A 22,024-nucleotide genomic window follows, 5' to 3' on the forward strand; every position below is an offset into this window, starting at 1 on the left:
CCCTGCTCAATCATCCCTCTTCCATGAGGCCTCCCTGGCACCACCTGTTCTCCTGACCTCTATTACACTCCCCAGCAAAAGCAAGACTCTGACATGAACAGCACTAATTATATGAGTACCAGAATAACATATAGTCCCTTGCATGCCTGCTTAGTTGTGCTAATCTCAGAAGACAGGCATCAGCAAGCAATACAGACACACACACACACACACACACACACACACACACGTGTATGTGTGTGTGTGTGTGTGTGTGTGTGCTGTGCTTAGTTGCCCAGTCATGTCCAACTCTTTGCGACCCCATGGACCATAGCTCCCCAGGCTCCTCTGTCCATGGAATTCCCCAGGTAAGAGTACTGGAGTGGGTTGCCATTTCCTGCTCCAATCTAGTCCCTCAAGTGTGGTCAAATTTTATGACTGGGACTCACAGTAGGAAATGTTTTTTATGGCATAAACAAAGACATGCATTTATATATCTTTCAATCTAGATCTAGAGATATATGACTAAAACAAAAGTTTCACAGAACAATATATACCCTTACCCTATGTGTTTCACTCTTCCATTTGCTGTTCATTCAATTTGTTAAATGCTGGCTGCAACCCACTAAATCAATTTTAAGCTCTGCCACTGGTTGTGACCCACAGTGTTCCCTGAGATTAACCCTATACCGGATGGGACTGAGACCTTCAGAGGCTCTAAACCATGAAAAGATTACAGGTGAAAGACATGGCCTGTTTATAGAGTAGAGGTCTCTAAAGGGGAGCTGCAGTAGAGGGTGCATGGAGGGCCTTGGAGGCAGAAGGCTGGAGAGGAAGGCTGGGCTTAGGCAGCAAAGGGGTTCAACTGCCACACAAAAGAGATTGGACACTTCCCATAGGCAACTGGGAATCACTGTAAGTGTTCAAGCCCAGAAAGAGCAAAGTTCGTCCCATATTATAGAAAGATCACAGATGAACTGGGAGGAGGATGATTGGAAAGACCAAGTCAAGAATGGGGGAATCTATCTGGAAGCTGCTTCCAGCATCCATGTGAGAGAGGATGGATGAGACCGTAATTGAAGAAACAACCAGAAGAATGGGGAGCACAGAGGAGACAAACGTGAGAAATGGTTTTCTCATTTTCTCAAGCCCAAAATCAATAGGACTTGGCGGCTGAGGCTTTTAGCTTGAGTGACTGGGCCAGTATGATACTGGTTATCGAGGCAGGTACAGAGGAGGTTGGTGGGAACAAAATCAGTTCAGTTTTGGAACAGATTTGAGACACCTTCAAGAACATTTCAGGCTGGAAATATATTTCAATTTTTCATTCATTGAATAACACATTAATGGGACTGGACATTTCTATCTTGACAAATAGGGATGTTAAAGAAATAAATTAATATACGCCATTGCCATCATTTCAGGAAAGAGAGAATATTTTGCCACCAAAAAGTTTTAAAAAGGCAGAATGTCAGAATAAAGGACAATCATTTATAATTAAATACATTGAGATTATTGAAAAACTCTACTTTTGATGTTTTTCCCATTTTGCCATGACCCATTGAAAATATTACTGTGTATCAGCTTTGTTTGTGGATTGTAATTGACAGCCACATATTTGAGGACTGAGCAGAAGAAAAGTCAGCAAAAGATACACAGGGGGGTGGTTCCAGATGTAGGAAGGAAAACCAGCAGATAGTGACCAAGAAAGAAAGGAGAGCCTCAGAAATAAGGACTTGGCCAAGAGTGCCTTTGGCCACCCAGAGTTCAAAGAGATCATTGAACTTGGCACTTGAGTGGTCGTTAGTGATCTTTGGTAGTGCCCTTTCACAAGGAGGATGGGTCTGAAGCCAAATGGCAGTTGGTTGAAGTATGAAGGGGAAGTTGGGAAAAGTATAGAATCTACATTCAACAAATTTAAGGGTGAAGGAAAGAAAAGAGAGAAAAGGAGGGAGGGGAAGAGAGAGAAAGATACTGAGAGTTAGGGGAGCAAGAGAATACTTTTAGGAAAGGAGGGACTTAATTCTGGGGGATAACAGAGACAGTTACTTTATAATCATGAGGGAAAGAGCTGGTATAAAGAAGCCAAAGTTTCCTGAAGAGAAGGGTCATAATGTCCAGAGGAAGGCCCCAGAGAAGGAGGGGTGGATGAGGCCAAGGCCTGGGTGAACAGATTAGCCTTTAACGAGAGGGGCACCTTGTCCCCTGAGAAGGGAGGGCTGGAGGGGAAGGAAATTGGAGAGGCAGGCCAGTTTGGGGGGAGTGGGGCAGGGCACTGAGGTAATTCACACTTCAAAGCCTGTGTTTTCTCAGGGAAGTGGGAGGAGAGGTTGTTCTGTGGGCAGAGGGGCGGGGCAGGAACGTGGTAGGAGTTGAAGCAAGTTTGGAATGTGGCTCGGGGAATGGGGACACTCGAGCTGGGGAGAGCTGAGGAGTGGACAAGGGAACATGCTCCAGGGTGGTAGGGAGTACCAGGCACCACTGACATTGAGCCTATCCCATACAGGTCTTGTGTCCCTCCCTAACTGTCAGCACCGTGAGGCAGAGTCTGTTCCTCTTGATAGTTCATTCTCTTGCCTGACAAGGTCCAGAAGTATCTGGCCCAGAGGAGGCACCAAGCCCTCTCTGAATGCTCTGGCAAAGCAATCATTGACAAAACCCAGAGGCACCATTAGGCTGTTAGGGGTAAGAGAGGTAGAATCATAACTGCCGTGACAGGAAATTCTTCATTTTGATTATTCCAGACCTTTCTTGCCACCTTGCTGGCCACCTCACTCCTTTTATGTGCTGAGGGCTAAGGAGAACAGCCAGGTTCCCATTCTTACCCAGCAACCCTTGTGGTTCTTAAATCCTTCAGAATGAGGAGGAGTCCCCAAAGGGGCCTGTGGCTTCACCTCCCACAAGCTAAATGAGGCTGAGGCAATTCTTAGGGAGGTAGTGAGACACAGCAGCTGTACAGCTGGAGAAGAAAGATCCACAGACACAGGCCTGAATGCTACCTGAGCTCTAGGAGAAGATATCAGGAACTGACATGAGGGGAACCCCCAGGCCTGCAGTTCAGGGGAGTGAAGGGGCTGGATGACCCTGATTGTGAAAGATTGTGGCTGAATGGACACAAGTTCAAGATGGTTGGGCATGAGCCCTGGGCTCTGGAGGAATATCTACCTCTTCTCTCTTTCCCCGCTCCTGACCATTTTCAGGTCACCTAGAAGTCAAAAAGATCCTCAGGTTTGACAATAGGTCAGCTTCTATCTCCTTCACGTGCCATCTCCTTCCAGCCCAGTCTCTTCATCCTGGTTAACTCTCAGCCTCGTCCCCTCCTTTGAGCCAGTGGCACAATACATGCATATTTTCATCTCCTGGAGGTAAATTTAGCAAGAACCCTCAGAGACTGACAAACTCGGGCTCCCCATCAGCTCTGCTCGCCATCCCTCCACTCCCCCCTTCCTCTAGATTTTCCACTCCAAGATCCAGGATCCGGGATCCAGCCCATACTTACACAATTCAGGGACAGAGGGCTTAGCCCAGTCCAAGACTCCACTCATTTCACCACATATAATAAAGCTCTGTTTATGGAGAACCGATACAGTGCCAGGTCTCTGGGTTAGGTGGCGGCTGGGCTGTTACAAAGTTTTCCTTCGACTGAGCCAAAATGTGTCACCCTGTAGCTTCTACCCATGGGCCTCAGTCCTGCCCTTTGAAGTCACACAGAACAAGTGTAATCTCATTTCAGTCAAATCCTCAGATATTTGAAAATAGCTGTCATTTCCCCAGCAGTTTTCTCTCTGTGGATAAACATTTCTTTCTTTCTTTTTAATTTTGTGTCTTTACTTTTTATTACCCAAACAGTATCAGGGCTTGTGGAACTTTCAGGAAAACTCAGAAAAGCCTAAAGAAGGAAGTAAAAGTCTACCATAATCTTATTCCCAAAAACCACTGTAACTTTCTCCTTTCTTCTAACCAGACTTTTTTCCCCCCTGCATACTGTATATTCTACACTTCCTTTTTTCTTACTAAAACAGGATCATCCTCCAAGTTATATGGTGAAGGCTCCTTTTTTTCACTCTTCAATATATTAACCTTTTCCCAATCTTCTACCATGCCAGTTTTAATATGAACCTGTGTAACTGCTCAATGATTTATTTAACTGGCTTTCTAAAGTAAGACATTTGGCTTGTTTCCAGTTTTCCTTTGCTACAAAGAACACAGTGGGGTTTAAACTGGAAATGGGGGTTATGTGAACAGAGAAAAAAACAGCCCTGGAATCAAATTATTCACACTTTTAGCATCTTTTTTCCCTAAAATTTCTGTGTTGATAATTATACTTCCTAGAACATAATCATGAGTGCCTGCTTAGTATTCGGTGGTAAGGACTTACCCTAAATAATCTAACTTGTTTCCTATCAGTGGACATTGAGGTGGTTTCTAATTTTTGATGATTACGCACCCGGCTGTGATGAATATCCAAGAAGCTAAATAAATCCGCATCGATGCTTGACACTGAGGTCAGTAGTCATATTTTCAAACCTCTGAAGCATAAGGAACCTGCCAGTAGTTATAACTGCAAACTTTTTGGCAAAGGCCCAGAAGACTGGCTGAGGCTGAGAGGATTGTGACCCAGGTGCTGGGCTTGCCTGGGGTCAGTACCCATTTACCCAGCGCCCTTCACAGAGTGTTCAGCCTGACAGGGCCCTTTGGGACCACTGGGCTTGCATCGTCCTCTCACACTAGAGGGAACTGAGGCACTGGGAACTCAGGCGCTGGGGCCAGAGACGGTCTTTCAGCAGACCTCCCCCCAGCACCCTGGCGCCGGGACTGGAAGCTGAGCTTTGAGATCAGCAATCTGACCTGGAAACCCCGCAAATGCTGCCTGTGCTCCCTTCTCAAACCACTGATGGCTGAGGCTGGAGAGGGGATTCAGTCAGGCACTTCTGCAAATGTACTGCCCAGTAAAAGGGAGGGCATGGAAAGAAGACTTGAGGTCCAACCCACAGGCAGCCAGACCAGCCCCACCCAGACTCACCATTTTTCTCTAACCCGGGGGATATGCTTCATAGTAGTCACCCCGTATCAGGTCCACCTGGCCAATCTATTTGGGGTTTGAACTGAAATAACGTGAGTCTCACTTGCCTCAGCTGAGTCAGTTGTCCCTCCTCACTGGAAACCAGCTTTGCTGCAGGTCTCTCTCCCCAGCACCTGACAGCTTTCTGTGGTTTCTAAGGCACTTCCCTGTTCCCTTCCCTCAGGCCTTGCTACCACCTGGGGAATTCGCACAAATGGTGTTTGATTTGCCCCTTTTGTGTTTTCCTTTCTGACTTGGAGGTAAAGAAACAACCCCCCCCCCCCCACCATTGACTCTCTGTTTATTCAACTGGGAGAAATTTCACACCCAGGAACACGGGTATCCCTCCCCAAGGCCCTTTTCCTAAATCTTCACATACACACACACACACACACACACACACCCACTGCTCCCCAGGTATCTCATCCCGGCATGTTCCTGAATAATTTATGAGTCCAGGCAGGCCTTATAAAAAGGTCTCCCAGGAAAAGCCAGAAAAGTGCAGGACAGTCTGAGGAATCGCAGCCCCCACAGCCTGCCTGGCCTTTACACCCTAAGGATGGACCCTCCTGCCCCCGCTGCTGTCACCCCTGCCCTGGCCTCAGCTCCAGCCCTAGCACAGGGCTCCCTGGCACTGCCCTATCTGGGAAACCCATCGCCCCTTCTCTCCTCTGGACAAGAAGTAAATAAACATGAACGGTAAGTGGAACTTGGCCTTTGGTCATTTGAACTCAAGCTTAGTGGGGTCCCTGGGACAACAAAGGAAATGAGAAGTCCAGGGCCCCCCTGTTTTCTGTGCTCCCTCCACAGCTCAGACTCTAATATCTCAACTGGCTCTTCACCTCACTAATCCCTCTGATTGACAAGAGGAGACTTGGGGACAATGGGCAAAGCTGAAAACTGAGCAGCCAGGCCCTCACGTGCCAAGTTGCTCAGTCCACTGAGGGGCAAAGGGGAGACTACCAGGAAATCTGGATTGATCAGGACCTAGGCTGAAGAGTAGGCAAGGAGGTTCAAAGTGCCAAGAGGCTGATGACCAAGGGACTGTCTCTTTCCTGACCACACCATTAGCTTTCCATTTGCTTTTTTTCTTACCTTTTGAAGTCTAGTGAGGAAGCAGTGAACCCAGAAATATATTTGGCCTCTTTCCCCATCCCAGGAAGAGGGCAGAACTGTGAGCTCTACTTTTGGGGGCAGGAGGTAGGGGGCAAGATAGTTTCTACCCAACACTCATTCATTCTTCCAAATGTTTAACCGTTCACTAAACATTGACCAAGACACCTACTGTGTACCAGGCATTATGCTTAGGTGTTGGGGATTCAGATACCATCCAACATAAATCTGCCCTTAAGAAGCTCTAAGGTAACTAAACAGATAATCATACAACGGGTATGATAACATTGTTGAAGCAGAGGAGGGCCATCTGTCTTGACCTGGACTCAGGGTCCTTAGGAAAGTCTTCCTGCAGGAGATGGAATCCGAGTCAAGTTTTTGGAGGGCCTCTTCTCTTATCTCAGGGAGCCCGGACTCTTTCTCCTCCACCAGCTAATCTCTCCTCTTTGTCCTAGAGGAGCTTGTCTCTGGAGACCCTGGCTGTCCTCTACAAATCACCTCCCCAGGCAGGTGAGGAAACATGTGGATTTGGTGAGTTGGAGCCCCTATCCTACGTGTTCATGCACACACATGACTACGTGCAGGCACGCAGACCTGGTCCCTTCCCAGAGAGGCCCCCAACCTCTGACCTTCGACTCGGGCTGCAGACCTAGAAAAGCACTTTCCCAGCCTTGCCCACTTTTGATTCCCACAACAGCTCTAGGAGGAAGGCAGGGAGCCCTCTGGGGCAATTTAGCTGTGCAGAAAGCTGAGCCCCAGAGCATGAGAGGGATATGAGCAGGCTCCACAGTGCATGTGCAGTGGGGCTGGTGCTAGAATCATGGTCTCCTGGCACCCAACCCTGGCATTCTTTGCCACCCCCACCCCACCCCCATGTCTTTGCTGCTCCAGTAGAACTCTGTCCCCTGGGCCATCTCCAAACAGGTGTTAGAACAAGGACAGGAAAGCAAACAACCCCCCGGACTCTATCCACTTGTTGTTCAACTAGAACCAGGACAGATCCCCTAATGTGGGAGTACTGAAACCCAGAGATGTCTAAGGTCTCTTCTAGATCATCTTACCTACAGGTTGCTGACCCCTGATACAGAAGAGGCAGTTATCTGACCATGCACTTTGAGCCACATGCTAACTTTTTGCTTTGAACAGGCCGCCAGTGGGACAACAGGTGCCAAGGTCACCAAGGTTGACTTTGAGTTCCATCACCCAGTCAGGTAAGCTTCTGGCACCAGGCACAGAGCCTGATGTAGATCTATTAGCCTTTTAAATCCTCACAACAGAACTATAAGGCAGGAGGAGGGAGGTACTGCTATGATCACTCTTTCACAGACAAGGAAATGGAAGCTCAGAGAGGTTAAGGGACTTGGATAAGGTTGCCTTCCCTGGAGTCACTGTCAGTGACCCCTAAGAATGAGCCCCTGTGGAGAGATCAGTGAAGAAAGCCTTAGTAGGAGATGGAGGATATGGGGCTAGAAAATTCTTGGCTGCAGGCCTTCTGGGGTGGGGAGTATGGAGTGGGATCAGTTTCAGGATTGATACACGCCCGGCCTGGGTCTCTTCACAACTATAGGCCCACCAGGCATGACCTTCCTGCCATTTTGAGAGCCATTTTGTAACACTCCAGAAGGTTCTGTTTCAAAGCTCCCTTTCTTCTTTTTCCATCTCACCCCATTACTACAAAATAGAAGGAGTTTAGGGGCTGGTTTCCTTCTTGGCCCTACTGACACTCCTGCACATGGCAGCCTATCTAAGTTGGGGCCATATTTCTTCTCTGTCCACAGACTCTTCTGGCCTAAATCCTGCTCCTTTGACTACCTGTACAGTGATGGGGAGATTTTACTGCAGAACTTCCCTGTTCAGGCAACCATCAACCTCTATGAGGACTCAACCAGTGAGGAGGAGGAGGAAGTGGAGGACAGAGAAGAGGAGAAGAAAGAGGAAGCAGATGGAAAGGGGCCAGAAGGGTGTGTGAAGGTACCAGGGTCAGCACCATACAGAGCCACAGCTCATTCTCCCTCCCTGCCCCTGATCTGTCCCAACTGAACCAGTCAGTCTGATGGGGTTCATTATGCCTGGAAGCATTCCAGGGCATTGATTAGCCAGGAATCCCCAGGAACAGTTCTCTGGATTGAAAGTTGGGTCCTCAAGTTACCAGCTCACCCTGGCTACACCCAATAGGTCTGTGAGCCCAGCCCTCTGGCATCTCATTGGGTTGCTGTTGTGTTGCCAGTGAGAGGGTCCTAGGAGCTCTAGGGGAAGGAAAACTTGCTTTCTGAACCCCCCAGGGAGCAGATGAGCATGAAGAATGCCTATGCAGAGAACTTTCACTCTTCAGGGCTCTTTGACTCCCCAACCATTCAGGTGGCCATGAAGTCCTGTCTTTCTGTGGTAAGCCCAATTTCTGGCTTCACTTCCACGGATGCAATACCAACACCAGGTGGGGTGCCTTTCTGGCGGACCTTGCAGGAAGGAAAGGGGGCATCTAAAACATCAGTCAACTTTGGGGACCTCTTCCCTTTTGGCCGTTATCTACTGGAGTCTGTATTTTGGCATGAGGCAAATCAGAAGAAAAATAAACTAGATGATGTTTACCTTTTTTCCTGGAACTGGACTGATTTCTTAACTGAACTCTGCCCATGTTGTGAAGTCATGGGCAGAGGGTCAGAAACCAGCTCAAGGCCAATCCATTGCTCTATCTGAGGTCAATTGACAGATCTTTCTTCACAGGGATGTACCATGGGAGGCCCAACATGGGGTGAGGCCTTTTTGGTCAACTTGTGCAATCAGGTTTGATTAAACCTTAAAGACAGCTTGGAAAGGGAACAAAAAGGACCTCAGAGGGCAGCTTAAAAGTCAGAGGCAGAGCTGGAGATGGGGGAAGGTGAGAGATGCAACATCAGCTGAACCTTGGTGATGAGCCTGTGCGTGTGGGGAGTGGCCTTGAGAGGTGACCAAGTCCTAACAATGTTACCTTCTCAAATCCCTTTGTATCTGCCATAGCTCAGCTCCTCAGGCCCACCCCTGTTCCAAACAGCCTTTGAGTCATTTTCTTGCCTCCAGCATGTCCCGCTGCAATTCATCCTCCACGGGCATGCATGTGTGCTAAGTTGCTTCAGTTGTGTCTGACTCTGTGTGACCCTATGGACTGTAGCCCACCAGGCTTCTCTGTCCATGGGATTATCCAGGCAAGAATAGTGGAGTGGGTTGCCATGCCCTTCTCTGAGGGATCTTCCTCAACCCAGGGATCAAACCCTTGTCTCTGCATCTCCTGCATTGGCAGGAGGATTCTTTACCACTAGTGCCCCTGGGAAACTTACAGGCCACTAGATCAAAGACTGTGCTCCCTGCTCAAAGCCCTACCACAGCTTTTCATTGCCTCAGCAATAGTTGGACTTTGTTTTTTAAGTCACAGATCTTCCTGGGAATCTGTAGCTTCTCTACTAAGACATTCACAAATCAAGTCCTCAACTTGATATTCTAGGCTGTTCAATTGCCTGGTTCTGCTAGTCTCTTTAGACTTATCCCTCAACACTTGAAGCTCATGCTTCCTGTCTTTGAATGTGTCATGGATTCTAATCCCTCTGTGGCTTTAATGCTGTCTGGGACGCTTTTTCACTTTTGTGTCTGATAAGCTCCCATGCATCCAACAGGATTAGCTCAGACACGTCTCCTGTGATAAGTCTCCCCAGACTCCCAAGCCCAGGCTGGGTGCCCCCATTATTCAGTACCTCAACCATCTACCATAGCATCTACCTCTCTTCCTCTGCAGTAAAATGGGGCTGTGTTTGATATCACCATGTGGCTTGTTTGCACAGCACACTGTCTGGCACAAGAGAGATGCCCAGAAAATGTTGAAGGAAAAAGGTTTGCAGATCTTCTCACTTGTTGACTTCCCATGTCTTTGCTGAGCTACAGACAGGACAGGGTAGCATTATCTGATTCAGGGGCAGAACACTGCCCATCTTTCTTTCTCTCCTCTCTCAACTTAAGACAGGTTGCTTCAGTTCTGAGCCTTCATTGGGACTTCCCTTAATTGGACACAGCCTTGGGCAACCCACTAAACATACACTGGTGCCATCTATTGGTCAAAATTTAACTTCACTCCTTAATTAAGGCTGCCAGGCAGTTGACCTTTGATCACTTTAATTCTTTTAGGCCATTCTGTTTCTGCTTGTAGGTAAAGTGGAATTTACCAATCTTCTAACTGTATAACCTTGGGCTAGTTACTTATCCACTCTGAACCCCAGTCTCCTCATCTGTAAAATGGGATAAGTCATGATATTTCCTCTCAGGGTTGTTGTAAGGATTCAGTGAGATAATATATTTAAAGTACTTAGCACAACTCCTGGCACATAGTAAAAGCACACAATAAGTAATGGTATTCATAGTAATCATAGTTGTAGCAGTGGTTATCATTAATTTTTTGATAGAAATCAGCTAGTAGGCTAGAGTCAGCTAATGACTGGATTTATTCAACTAAAGATTGATTTATCAGGCATCTCCACCAGATCTCCCTGGCACCATTTGATGGTTTACCAATCACATCATGTATTGTTTGTCCCCCATTAAGCAAACAAACAAAAGGAAACAGAGGGCAAATATGACTTCATCTTATCTTCTGAGCTTCAGCAGGAACACCCTTCTTTTGAATTGAATGCAGAGGGCCAACATACAAGCCAGATAAAGATGGAGCTGCCCTGGGAATTATAATGGGAGACACAGAACTCCTACTTTGGTGTCCTTTCTATGTAAACAAACTCTCTTCACTCCCTTTTTGTGAGGTACCATCAGAGGTCTCTAGATGGTGTGAAAGACTATTTGAAACTACTATCCCAAGGGTTAAACCAAGGTTGATTTGAGGTTGAAGAGGAATTAGTATTTTTAACATGTCCAGTGTTCAGATTAAAATCCTTGTTTTGGGTCCTAGGCTCCCAGGATTTCATTTCATTTGAGCATTTCATAGCTCAAAAATTGCTCAAGTCCTTGTACCATAGGTAGTAGGAATTTAAAATCTTTGGAATCCCAATATCTTTGGTTTTAGGGTATTATGTAGCATAGAATTACAAATCCCTAAATCCCCAGTGGCTTAAAGATCCTAAAACCCTTGGGCCAGTAATTCTTAACTCAATGAGCTCCTCTCACTTCCCTTTCTCCTCCCCTTTACTGAGTGTGTGCAGTGGCAGCCATTTTGTCTCAGTTTCCTCCCAGTCCCTTGCCCTGAAATGGCTTCCAATCCTCTTCCCTTGACATAGTTGCTAAGTGATTGGAAGTCACTGTTCTGACTAATCAGAGTACAGTGTGAGTTGCTTTGTTGTCATGGATGTATCCAGTCATTGTAGCAACGTCAAATCCAGTGCACAGACTAGGGACGGGGTGGAAATCTTTGCAAAACTGAGTCCTTCCTCTGGCTCCACCTAACTGGCCCATCCTAGTTGCCCATACTTCCTCATCCCAGCTCCTGTTTTCCCCATAGCTATGAGAACAGGGTACTTTGGTTGAGTGCAAGTCTTCATTTGAGCTGGGCCTTGAAGGATGGGCCCAGGTAGAGATGGAGAGAGAAAACTCCACAAAGAGGCAGCTGTGTGAATTCCTTCATTAAATGAATGTTTATTGAGCACCTCCTCCATGCCAGGCATTAATATTATAGTGATTAAGAGCATGAGCTTTGGAGGCAGATGTACCTCAGTTCAAATCCCATATCTGACACTGCTGGTTCCATCCATAGGCCCACTCCCCTCAGGTGTCAAGATCAGTTGTTACCAACTCCACCTCTCTCCTATTCTCCCGGACTGTACCTGTGTGGTTATCTAGTGGGCAGTTGGTCTCCTCTTTGACCCAGGCCCCTGTTGTAAAATGGTGGCCAATCCTCTTCCCAAACAAAGTTGTTAGGTGGCCTGAGTTCACTGTTTGGACCTCTCAGGGGCCTGGTGTTGGTTACTATGTTTTGGGTTTACTCCCCAGCTGGCAAGGCTTGTAGCAACCTCTGGGCAAGTGCACAAACCCAGGTAGAAAACCTGGCAAAGAGCGAGTCTTTAGGAAGTGGTAGTCATACATTCTCCAAGGCACTTGCTGCTCACCTTACCCACCATGATCTCCTATGGTACTATAATCACAACAATCCTGAGAGAGACACCACTGTTATGTCCATTTATGAATGATAAACTTAAGGTTAGTAAGGATTTTGTCCCTGGGTTTGTGTGTTTGTGTGGAGGTTACTATGAGTATGGCCACTTCTTAGGATGAGGCACTTTACCCTATTACCTCATTTAACCCTTACAACAACTCTGATGCACAAGTACTGTTATTATCCCCACTTCAGAAATGAACAAACTGAGATTTGGAGAGTTTAAGGAATCTGCCTAAAGTCACACCATGAATCAATGGCTGAGCCCAGATTTGAATGATTACAGCACTTCCCCAGGTTACACCAGTAATAAGCAGCAGAACCAGGCTTCCGGTCTGTCTCACGGCAGAGCCCCAGTGCTTTTAGGAAGTGGAGTCTACAGAGCTTGGTGAAGGATTCAATTTGTGAGAGGGCAAGAGAGAAAATGTTTCAACTCCAGCTAGAGGGAAGTAAATCAGAGATTGGGAACAATTCTGAGCCAGGAAGAGCTGAGGGCTGCTGAAAGGTGTCACCAAGAGAGGGATATTTGAGGGCCTCCTACTGGGCAGTGGCAGCCTCTCACAGAGCCTGGGCTTTTTGGGGCACAGGGCTACCAGAGGCCAGGGCCGGATGAGGGACTTCTGTTCCCACCCCTCAGCGCTGTGCAACCTCTGTGTGGACTCCATTCTGGCTGGGTGAGCTTCCTTCTGGCTGAAGGGTCTGGGCCCAAAAGGAGAAACTTTCAATAGCCCAGCTCTCCTGAGATGCACCAGGCACTGAGCTCAGCACCCCACATGCTTTATTCTGAACAAGGCTCACCAAATCCCAGCAGGGTGGGGTGGGGAGGTGCTATCCTCATGTTTACAGATAGGAAAAGGGGGCTCAGAGAGTTGAGATGACCTCAGCAAGGCCAGAAAGTGGGGAACCTGAGGGAGACCCAGACAGTGTAGGCACAGAGTTCTGGCTGTTAACCACTCGGCTCCTCCTTCTACTCATTTCCCTTCAGAGTTCTGAGAAGACAGGCACCTTGCCTGGTTTCCTGTGGCCTACATGGAAGAGAAGCAATATAAACTGATGTGCAAGGCATTTCTATCTCCATCACTGGGGAAATCTGGGCCCTGGGGCTAAGTGTGAATTAAAAGGGGTTGAGCGAGAACTCAAGAACAACCTGGAGTTGGGCTCTGGGTTCTTCCAGAATTCTTTCCTCCCTGAGAGAGAATAGCCAGCTTTGGCTTCCCTGGTGGCTCAGATGGTAACAAATCTGCTTGCAACGCAGGAGACCCAACTTCATTCCCTGGGTCGGGCATGCCAACCCACTCTAGTATTTTTGCTGGGAGAATCCCATGGACAGAGGAGCCTGGCGGGCTACAGTCCATAGGGTCGCACAGAGTGGGGACACTACTGAAGCGACTTAGCACGCAGCATGCACAAGTCCCCATCAATTCAACTGCTGCCCATTAACAGCATGGGAGGCAGCGCCTTCTGGTGGCTGAGTTCTAAACTGACCCTAAAACCTTTAGCACTGGGTGAGGGATTCAGGAGGTCCAGGCACCCAGGAGATTCTATGGCCAACAATTTAGTGCCGGGTGGTTATACAAACAGTCTGTGGAGTCACACTACACACACTACACCTGGATTGCACATACGGGTTCTTTGCTAGCTAAACAATGACAGCCAAAATAGCAAATTAGTCTCTAAGCCTCAGTTCCTTCATCTATAAGACAGGCATAATACTTTCACAGGGTAATTGTAAAGTTTAAATTAGATAATACATGTAAAATACTTAGCAGAGTACATGGCATGTACTCTGAGACTCAATGTGTCATGTGTTGTGTGTCGTGTGTGTGTTTGTGTGTGTGTGTATAGATAGGTAGATATAGATTTATAAAATGTGTGCATATTTCCAGTTTTTTAAGGAATCTCCACACTGTTTTCCATAGTGGCTATACTAGTTTGCATTCCCACCAACAGTATAAGAGGGTTCCCTTTTCTCCACACCCTCTCCAGCATTTATTGCTTGTATGTTCAGAGAGAACAGCATTGAAACAAGTATACTATCAAGGGTGAAACAGATCACCAGCCCAGGTTGGATGCATGAGACAAGTGCTCAGGGCTGGTGCACTGGGAAGACCCAGAGGGATGGGATGGAGAGGGAGGTGGGAGGGGGGATCAGGATGGGGAACACATGTAAATCCATGGCTGATTCATGTCATTGTATGGCAAAAACCACTACAATATTGTAAAGTAATTAGCCTCCAATGCATAAAAATAAATGGAAAAAAAATGTGTGCATATATATAATCATTTTCCTTTTTGGACACACACTTCAGGGCTCAGTTGAGTCCTACTCTTTGCAACCCCATAGACTGTAGCCTGCCAAACTCCTCTGTCCATGGAATTCTCCAGGCAAGAATGCTGGAGTGGGTAGCCATTTCCTTCTCCAGGGGATCTTCCTGACCCAGGGATTGAACTCAGGTCTCCCACATTGCAGGCAGATTCTTTACCATCTGAGTCACCAGAGAAACCCCATCATGGTATCATTTTGGTAATCACATCCTTGGCTCCCCTTGACTTCCCTTGTTGTTCAGTCACTAAGTCTTGTTCGATTCTTTGCAACCCCATGAACTGCAGCACGCCAGGTTTCCCTGTCTTATCCTATTTGGCTCTATTAGATCCCTGGTGCTTCCAAGCTCGCTGTCTCCCCTGAAGGGAGGCACTGTCAACACTTACCCAAGGCTTATGGGCAAGAAATGGGTTAAAACATTTGTTTTTCTCCATGGATACTTTCAAGTACCTTGGACTGTACATCTTTGTCCTTCACTATCCTGTGAATGTTAGTAAGCTGGCTTTACACACAGGCTGGGCTCTTTCTGCACTTCAGAGCAGCTTGGCATCCATGGTCTCATCTGAGTCTCTAACTACTCCCCATGAGATATTCCTATCTTTCATTAAGGAAATTGAAGATAATGAGAGAAACGATTGGTTCAAGTTTGCCCCACAAGTCAGTACAGGAGCCAAGACTGGACCCCGAAATCTTATGTTGAGTCCAGGGCTTTTCTACTAATCCTTGCAGTCATTCTGAGCTCTGGCTAAACATGAAGCATCTATAATCCAGAATACAGCCTTATTGTGTGGAAGCCACATCACTGCACTCTGACAAAAGGTTTCCTGTTTCTAAGGCCAGGACTGCATCTGCTGTAATCTGTCAAACCATATTATTTTCCTAAAAGAAATGACAGCAACTTCCCTGGACTGGTTATCCAAGATAGCCACATCTCCAACACATGCCAAAAATACATAAATGTCAGATGATAGGTTTGAGGTGAAATGAACATTATCTCCCCTGCCAACCTGTGGGAGAAATTAACTGCTGTTCTGTATTCACAGTCAACTTGGTTAGCCACTTGTGTTGGACTGAACCATCGGGGCCTCAGAAGGACAAATCTTCCCTGAGTCAGTACAAACATTGGGAGGTGCTGATGTGTGTCATCAGTGTGGGTCCTGATTGGTAGCACCTATTTGCAGGCACTAAGGGAAGCAATATTATAATAGCCCTCAGTGTCATCTGACATGAACACAGGCTTGAGTGTCAGTACCAGAGGCTAGGATCCTCTCATTCTGACACATTGGTAGCAACACAAGCCCTGCGGAGATAACAGGTCTTTGAGCCCAAAGACCTCTTCCTCAGACCCTATGTTACTTGGAAGCCCCAGCAAGTTTGGTTCTACTGTGAGGGGAATCTTGTTACTTCCTCCTGGAACACTGCATCTCTGGATGACACTGGATTTCTCTTTATGCTGTCACTTACTCTTCTCTCTGTTATCACCATGGCAACCTGAGAGGGAGCCAACATCAAAATCAACTCCTCCCCAGCAAACATATGTGGAACAGTGAGTGTATTCTCTCTCATATTAGGAAAAGGAACATTTTTAAGCCTCCTCTCCATGCTTCAGCTTTGGTCCATGGTGCAGAGCAAATTCTGTTACCTACAACCTGATGTTTGCCATACCTCTTTCTTAGCTCTTCCTGCATAGAAGCTGCTAATATGGTGGGTCTGAGATCAATCATTACGCTACATCTCACTGGTGAGCAGGGTCATCACAGTGAAAAATGATCTATACATCTGTGACTATATTGTTGGTTCCACCTGTTCAGAATGATTTAAGTTAAAAAGTCACTCAGTCTTGTCCAACTCTGGTCCATGGAATTCTCCAGGCCAGAATACTGGAGTAGGTAGCCTTTCCCCTCTCCAACCCAGGGATCAAACCCAGATCTCCCACATTGCAGGAAGATTCTTTACCAGCTGAGCCACAAGGGAAGCCCAAGAATACTGGGGTGGGTAGCCTATCCCTTCTCCAGCGGATCTTCCTGACCCAGGAATCGAACCAGGGTCTTCTGCATTGCAGGCGGATTCTTTACCAACTGAGCTATCAGGTCAGGCCACGTTTGTTCTGACCACCTTAGATTCTCAGATTCAGAGGAGGAGTAGCTTAAGTTGTGTTTTCTGATTAATTTGTGAAACCAGAGAACCCTCAAACAGAGAGAATGAGGGGAGGAGGGATTATCAAGTGTATCTGAATTCTCATATCAAGCTTTTATTAATAAAAGACACTTTGCTTGCTGTTCTAATCACTCGGTGTGCCTATAGCTTTCTCAGTGGAAACCTTTTTTTTTTTTTACTATTAGTTTTATTTTTTTTTTAATTGGAGGATAATTGCTTTACAATGTTGTGTTAGTTTCATGCAACAATGTGAATCAGCTATAAGTATACATATATCCTCTCCCTCTTGAGCCTTCCTCCCACCCACTCCCCATCCCACCCCTCTAGGTTGTCACAGAGCACCGGGTTGAACTCCCTGTGTTATGCAGCAGCTTCCCACTAGCTAGCTATTTTACACATAATAGTGTATATATGTCAGTGCTACTCTTTCAAATTTGTCCCACCCTCTCCTTCCCCCGTTGTGTCCACAAGTCCATTCTCTATGTCTGTGTCTCCATTTCTTCCTTGTAAATAGGTTCATCAGTAGCTCAGTGGAAAACTTTGAAGAGAAGAAGGGTGGGTGGTGGGATTCGGGCACGAAAACTCCTCCTTGAACCAATGAAACCTAGGAAGATTGGCCTAGGGTCAGCGACTTGTCCTAATCGATGTCTACACTGGACAGAAAGGATGTACTTGTTCCATTTCCTCACATTCCTCTGATCTCTGAGGATGTGGGGGAGAACACTCAACTTAAATTCAAATTTCATAGTGAGTCTGTAGATGTATGTAACTCTTTCATGGACACCCAGGAATGACAGGGCTATGTTGTGAAATTGTGAGCCTGGGGGTAGTGGATTTACCTTGGGCTAACAGTGAAAATGTCCCATGCTCAAAAAGATCCAAGGAAACTTGTTTAATTATCAAAGAACCTTTGGAAAACTGATGACAATTTCCACAGGTAAGAAAAGTTTAAAATAAAAATCCATTGTATGCAAACTTATCAGACATTTTTCTTCTTTTCTTCTGGTTTTACATTTAGGTCTATGATCCATTTTGAGTTAATCTTTGTGTATGGTGCAAGGTATGATCAGTTGCTAAGGTTTTTTTTTGTTGTTGTTGTTGCTGTTTTTTGCATAGAGGTATTCAAGTTTTCTATTGCCATTTGTTGTCCTGCACCACATGACATGTGGGATCTTAGTTCCCCAATCAGGGATCGAACCCATGACCTCTGCACTGGAAGGTGGAGTCTTAACCACTGGACCACCAGTGAAGTTCCTATCAGATCTTATTATGGCAAATATTTTCTGAGGTGGGGGAGCATTATGAGTAGGAGACTTGACTGAGGTACTTGTTCAGGTTTTGTCATTTATTATCTGTAATATGTTGGACTATTGACTTAGTTTCCTCATCTCTAAAAGGGGGGCCAGGCCTTAGCCTATCAACTTCTTTGGGTTTGTTGGAAATGAGGTTTGGGTGGGTGATTATATAATGAAATCACTCTGAAAATTGTAAAAAATTTATATAGAGTTGTATTTTAATAAGCACCGTGAAGGAAACTTCAGTATAATAATAGTCTGCCTTTCAAAATGCAGGCACAAGCCCCAGAAATTTCTAGGAGAAAGCCTTGGAGATCTGGCATAAAAGCCATTCTGGTATATTACTGGAGGAGCTGAAGCTCGTGGCTTTACTCCTAGAGGTAGCTGAAATACTGCCATTTTTACGTCCTGTCCAGTTTTCCTGGAAACTCCATCTCCTGGTCAACTTGGGAAATCTGTCCAAGAGGCTCTGTGCACAAACCTGTGAATATGGGAGCAGAACAGTAGTTTTGCTTGAGTTGCTGGGAGTGGTGACTTTTGGTAGTTGCCATTGGCAAGGGCTTACAAAATCCTCAGTTCATACTATTTCTGCAAATCTAGGCTGCCTTCACGTTTGAGTAAAATGAACATACTATACCACTCCAAATATAGTCAGTGTGTTTGTTAGGAAAATGGATTTTTTTTTCCCCTAGAAGCCATTTTAAGGACTTTTCAAATTCCAAATTTCAAAAAGATACTGAACATTTTTAAAAGTTCTCTAAAATGATGGGAAAACTTAAAAATAATCTATAAAAGAATTGGCATAAGAACAACAGTAAAAATGGTAGGAGACATCTTAACTGACCAAAACGTTTGTTGAAACATAAAAAGTAAGATAAAAGGAGAGTAACGGGAATAAAAATAAAATTATTGAAAGTATCACAGGAAGAGCCATATATAAAGAGTTCGGATTCATGGAAGAACATGAACTTGAGGGATCAACTTCAAAAGTAAGTGAGGAAAAAAATGGAACCAGTCAGGAATGCAGTGAGAGGGCAGATGGCCACGTGTTCCTTGATATGGTCTTTCTCTCATAATATCACAAATCTTGAGGAACAAGACAAAAATCATCAAGTACTTATTGTGTTTTTGTTGCAGGAAAGGAGACCCCTTCCAGGGCCCGAGAGTGGGCTCATGTTTAACACTCAGAAATGAATTGTCCAAGGAGACACACATGCTGAAAAAGCAAGAGACTTTATTGGGAAGGAGTGTGAGGGCAGAGAGCTGCAAGGTAAGGGAACCCAAGAGGACTGTTCTGCCACGTGGTTCACAGCCTCAGGTTTTATGGTAATGTGGTTAATTTCCGGGCTGTCTCTGGCCAATCTTTCTGACTCAGGGTCCTTCCTGGTGTTGCTCAGCCAAGATAGATTCCAGTCAGGAGGATTCTGGGAGGTAGTAGGACACATGGACTGGGATCTCCTCTCTCCTTTTGACCTTTCCTGAATTCTTCCAGTGGTGGTGGCTTGTTAGTTCTGTGTTCCTTACCAGGACATCCTGTCATAAAATAACTCATGCAAATGATTACTGTGGTGCCTGGCCCGGGAGGGTGGTTTCAGTCAGTGTTTCCCCTAACATTTTGATTTCTCTTAGAAGATGGTGAGAGGGCTAAAGTTTTTGGCTAGGTTCTGATTAGAGGCACTAGAAAGTCTGTGTGCACATAGAAGCAGAGAATGATTCAGAGAAACAGAAGAAAATTGAAAGAAGTCTGAGTTTCCTATTATCTTGGAATTGGGATTCAAGCCAAATATACTAAATCTTTCATGAGGGTTAGGATAGGTATGGTAGCTTGGTGTTCAGCTCCATTCCACCCCTGATCCTAGTGTGTCATGCAGTTGATGGAAAGTATAAAAAGACACACCACACTTTCTGGACTTCCTTTCAGCTGAGATTCTGAATATGATTTAGGTTCAGCTAATCAGATGCATAGGCTTCCCTGATGGTTCAGCCAGTAAAGAATCTCCCTACAATGCTTCCTCCTTAAACTAGCTAGAGTGGCTTCTGATCTCTGCAACTGAACCCTGACCAATGAAGGGTGTAGTACCACGAGTGCTCAAAGGCAATAGTGTTAATGCAAGTTTGGGTGCCCAATGCACAGTGAGGCCAAATAAACTGAAACTTTGGAGTTTGAAGAAGAGAAAGGTTTATTGCAGGGCTATGCAAGCAGACAGGTGGCTCAAGCTCTAAAGTCTGGAACTCCCCTAAGAGTTTCAGCAAAGCACTAAGGTCCTACTCTATAGCACAGGGAACTCTGCTCAATGTCATATGGCAGCCTAGATGGGAGGGGAGTTTGGGGGAGAATGGATACATGTATATGGATGGCTGGGTCCCTTCGCCCTCCATCTGAAACTATCACAACATTGTTTTTTAATTGGCTATACCTCAATATGGGCTTCCCAGGTGGTGCTAATGGTAAAGAACCCATCTGCCAATGCAGGAGACTAGGAGACACAGGTTCACTCCCTTGGTCAGGAAGATCCCCTGGAGAAGGGCACGGCAACCCACTGCAGTGTTCTTGCCTGGAGAATCCCATGGACAGAGGAGCATGGTGGGCTATGGTCCATAGGGTCTCAAAGAGTTAGACATGACTGAAGTGACATAGCATGCACACACACATGCCAATACAAAATAAAAAGTTTTTAAAATATAAGACAGGTGAGGGAGGAGGGTCGCAGGGTCTGAGATCAGCTTGTGCACATTTCTCTGACTGGCTGATGGTGAGGCAGCAGGGTGGTATCACAGGGGTTAACATTATCAATCCCTAGGCTCCAGGAAGCCTGGGACTCTGTCAAGTAGTTAACATCTTCCATTCTTGGACAGGGGAAGGTTTTTTACATCCGCAAAACAACTCAGAAAATGTGCATCAAATACTATTATGTAGATACTTCGGAGAGGAACTAAAGCAGAGGATATAGAGGAAGGCCTGTCTCCTCACAGCTCCCTCCCCCACCAAGTCTCCATGGGGTTCTTGCTGTTGTTCAGCTGCTTAGTCTTGTCCGACTCTTTGTGACCCCGTGGACCACAGCACCCCACGTTTCTCTGATCTTCACTATCTCTAGGGGTTTGCTCAAACTCGTGTTCATTGAGGCGATGATGCCATCCAACCATCTCATCCTCTGTCACCCCTTCTCCTCCTGCCTTCAATCTTTCCCAGGATCAGGGGCTTTTCCAATGAGTTGGCTCTTTGCATCAGATGGCCAAAGTTTTGGAGCTGCAACTTCAGCATCAGTCCTTCCACTGAATATTCAGGGTTGATTTCATTTAAGACTGATTGGCTTGATCTCCTTGCAGTCCAAGGGACTCTCAAGAGACTTTTCCAGCACCACAGTTTGAAAGCATCAGTTCTTAGGCACTCAGCTTTCTTTATGGTACAACTCTCACATCTGTACTTGACTACTGGAAAGACCATAACTTTCACTGTACAGATCTTTCTTGACAAAGTGATGTCTCATGCTTTTTAACATGCTGTCTAGGTTTGTCATAGCTTTTATTCTAAGGAGCAAGCATCTTTTAATTTCATGGCTGCAGTCACCATCCACACTGATTTTGGAGCCCAAGAAAATAAAGTCTGTCACTGTTTCCATTGTTTCCCCATCTATTTGCTATGAAGTCATGGGACCAGATGCCATGATCCTAGTTTTCTGAATGTTGACTTTTAAGGCAGCTTTTTCACTCTCTTTCACCATCATCAAGAGACTCTTCAGTTCCTCTTCACTTTCCACCATTAGGGTGGTGTCATCTACATATCCAAGGTTATTGATATTTCTCCTGGCAATCTTGATTCCAGCTTGAGCTTCATCCAGTCCAGCATTTCACAAGATGTACTCTGCATAGAAGTTAAACAAACAGGCTGACAATATACAGCCTTAATGTACTCCTTTCCCAATTTGGAACCAGTCTGTTGTTCCATGTCCAGTTCTAACTGTTGCTTCTTGACC

The 22,024-nt window shown here is 45.9% G+C and overlaps 1 protein-coding gene across 2 annotated transcripts; it reads left to right on the top strand.

Moving 5' to 3' along the window:
• The first annotated feature begins 5,551 nt into the window (after nt 1-5,551).
• RIPPLY1 (ripply transcriptional repressor 1) lies at nt 5,552-8,726 on the top strand. 2 transcript variants are annotated; one of them, XM_065916486.1, is made up of 4 exons: nt 5,552-5,740; nt 6,610-6,685; nt 7,301-7,365; nt 7,933-8,726. In XM_065916486.1, exons 1-4 carry the CDS (start codon nt 5,601-5,603, stop codon nt 8,192-8,194), a joined length of 543 nt encoding a protein of 180 aa, XP_065772558.1. In that variant the 5' UTR covers nt 5,552-5,600; the 3' UTR covers nt 8,195-8,726. The 2 variants fall into 2 exon arrangements, with proteins under 2 accessions (XP_065772558.1, XP_065772559.1); XM_065916487.1 differs by having other exon boundaries at nt 6,610-6,664.
• The last annotated feature ends 13,298 nt before the right edge of the window (nt 8,727-22,024 follow it).

The sequence above is a fragment of the Muntiacus reevesi genome, chromosome X (genome assembly GCF_963930625.1).
Source record: "Muntiacus reevesi chromosome X, mMunRee1.1, whole genome shotgun sequence".
Classification (NCBI taxonomy): Eukaryota; Metazoa; Chordata; class Mammalia; order Artiodactyla; family Cervidae; genus Muntiacus; species Muntiacus reevesi.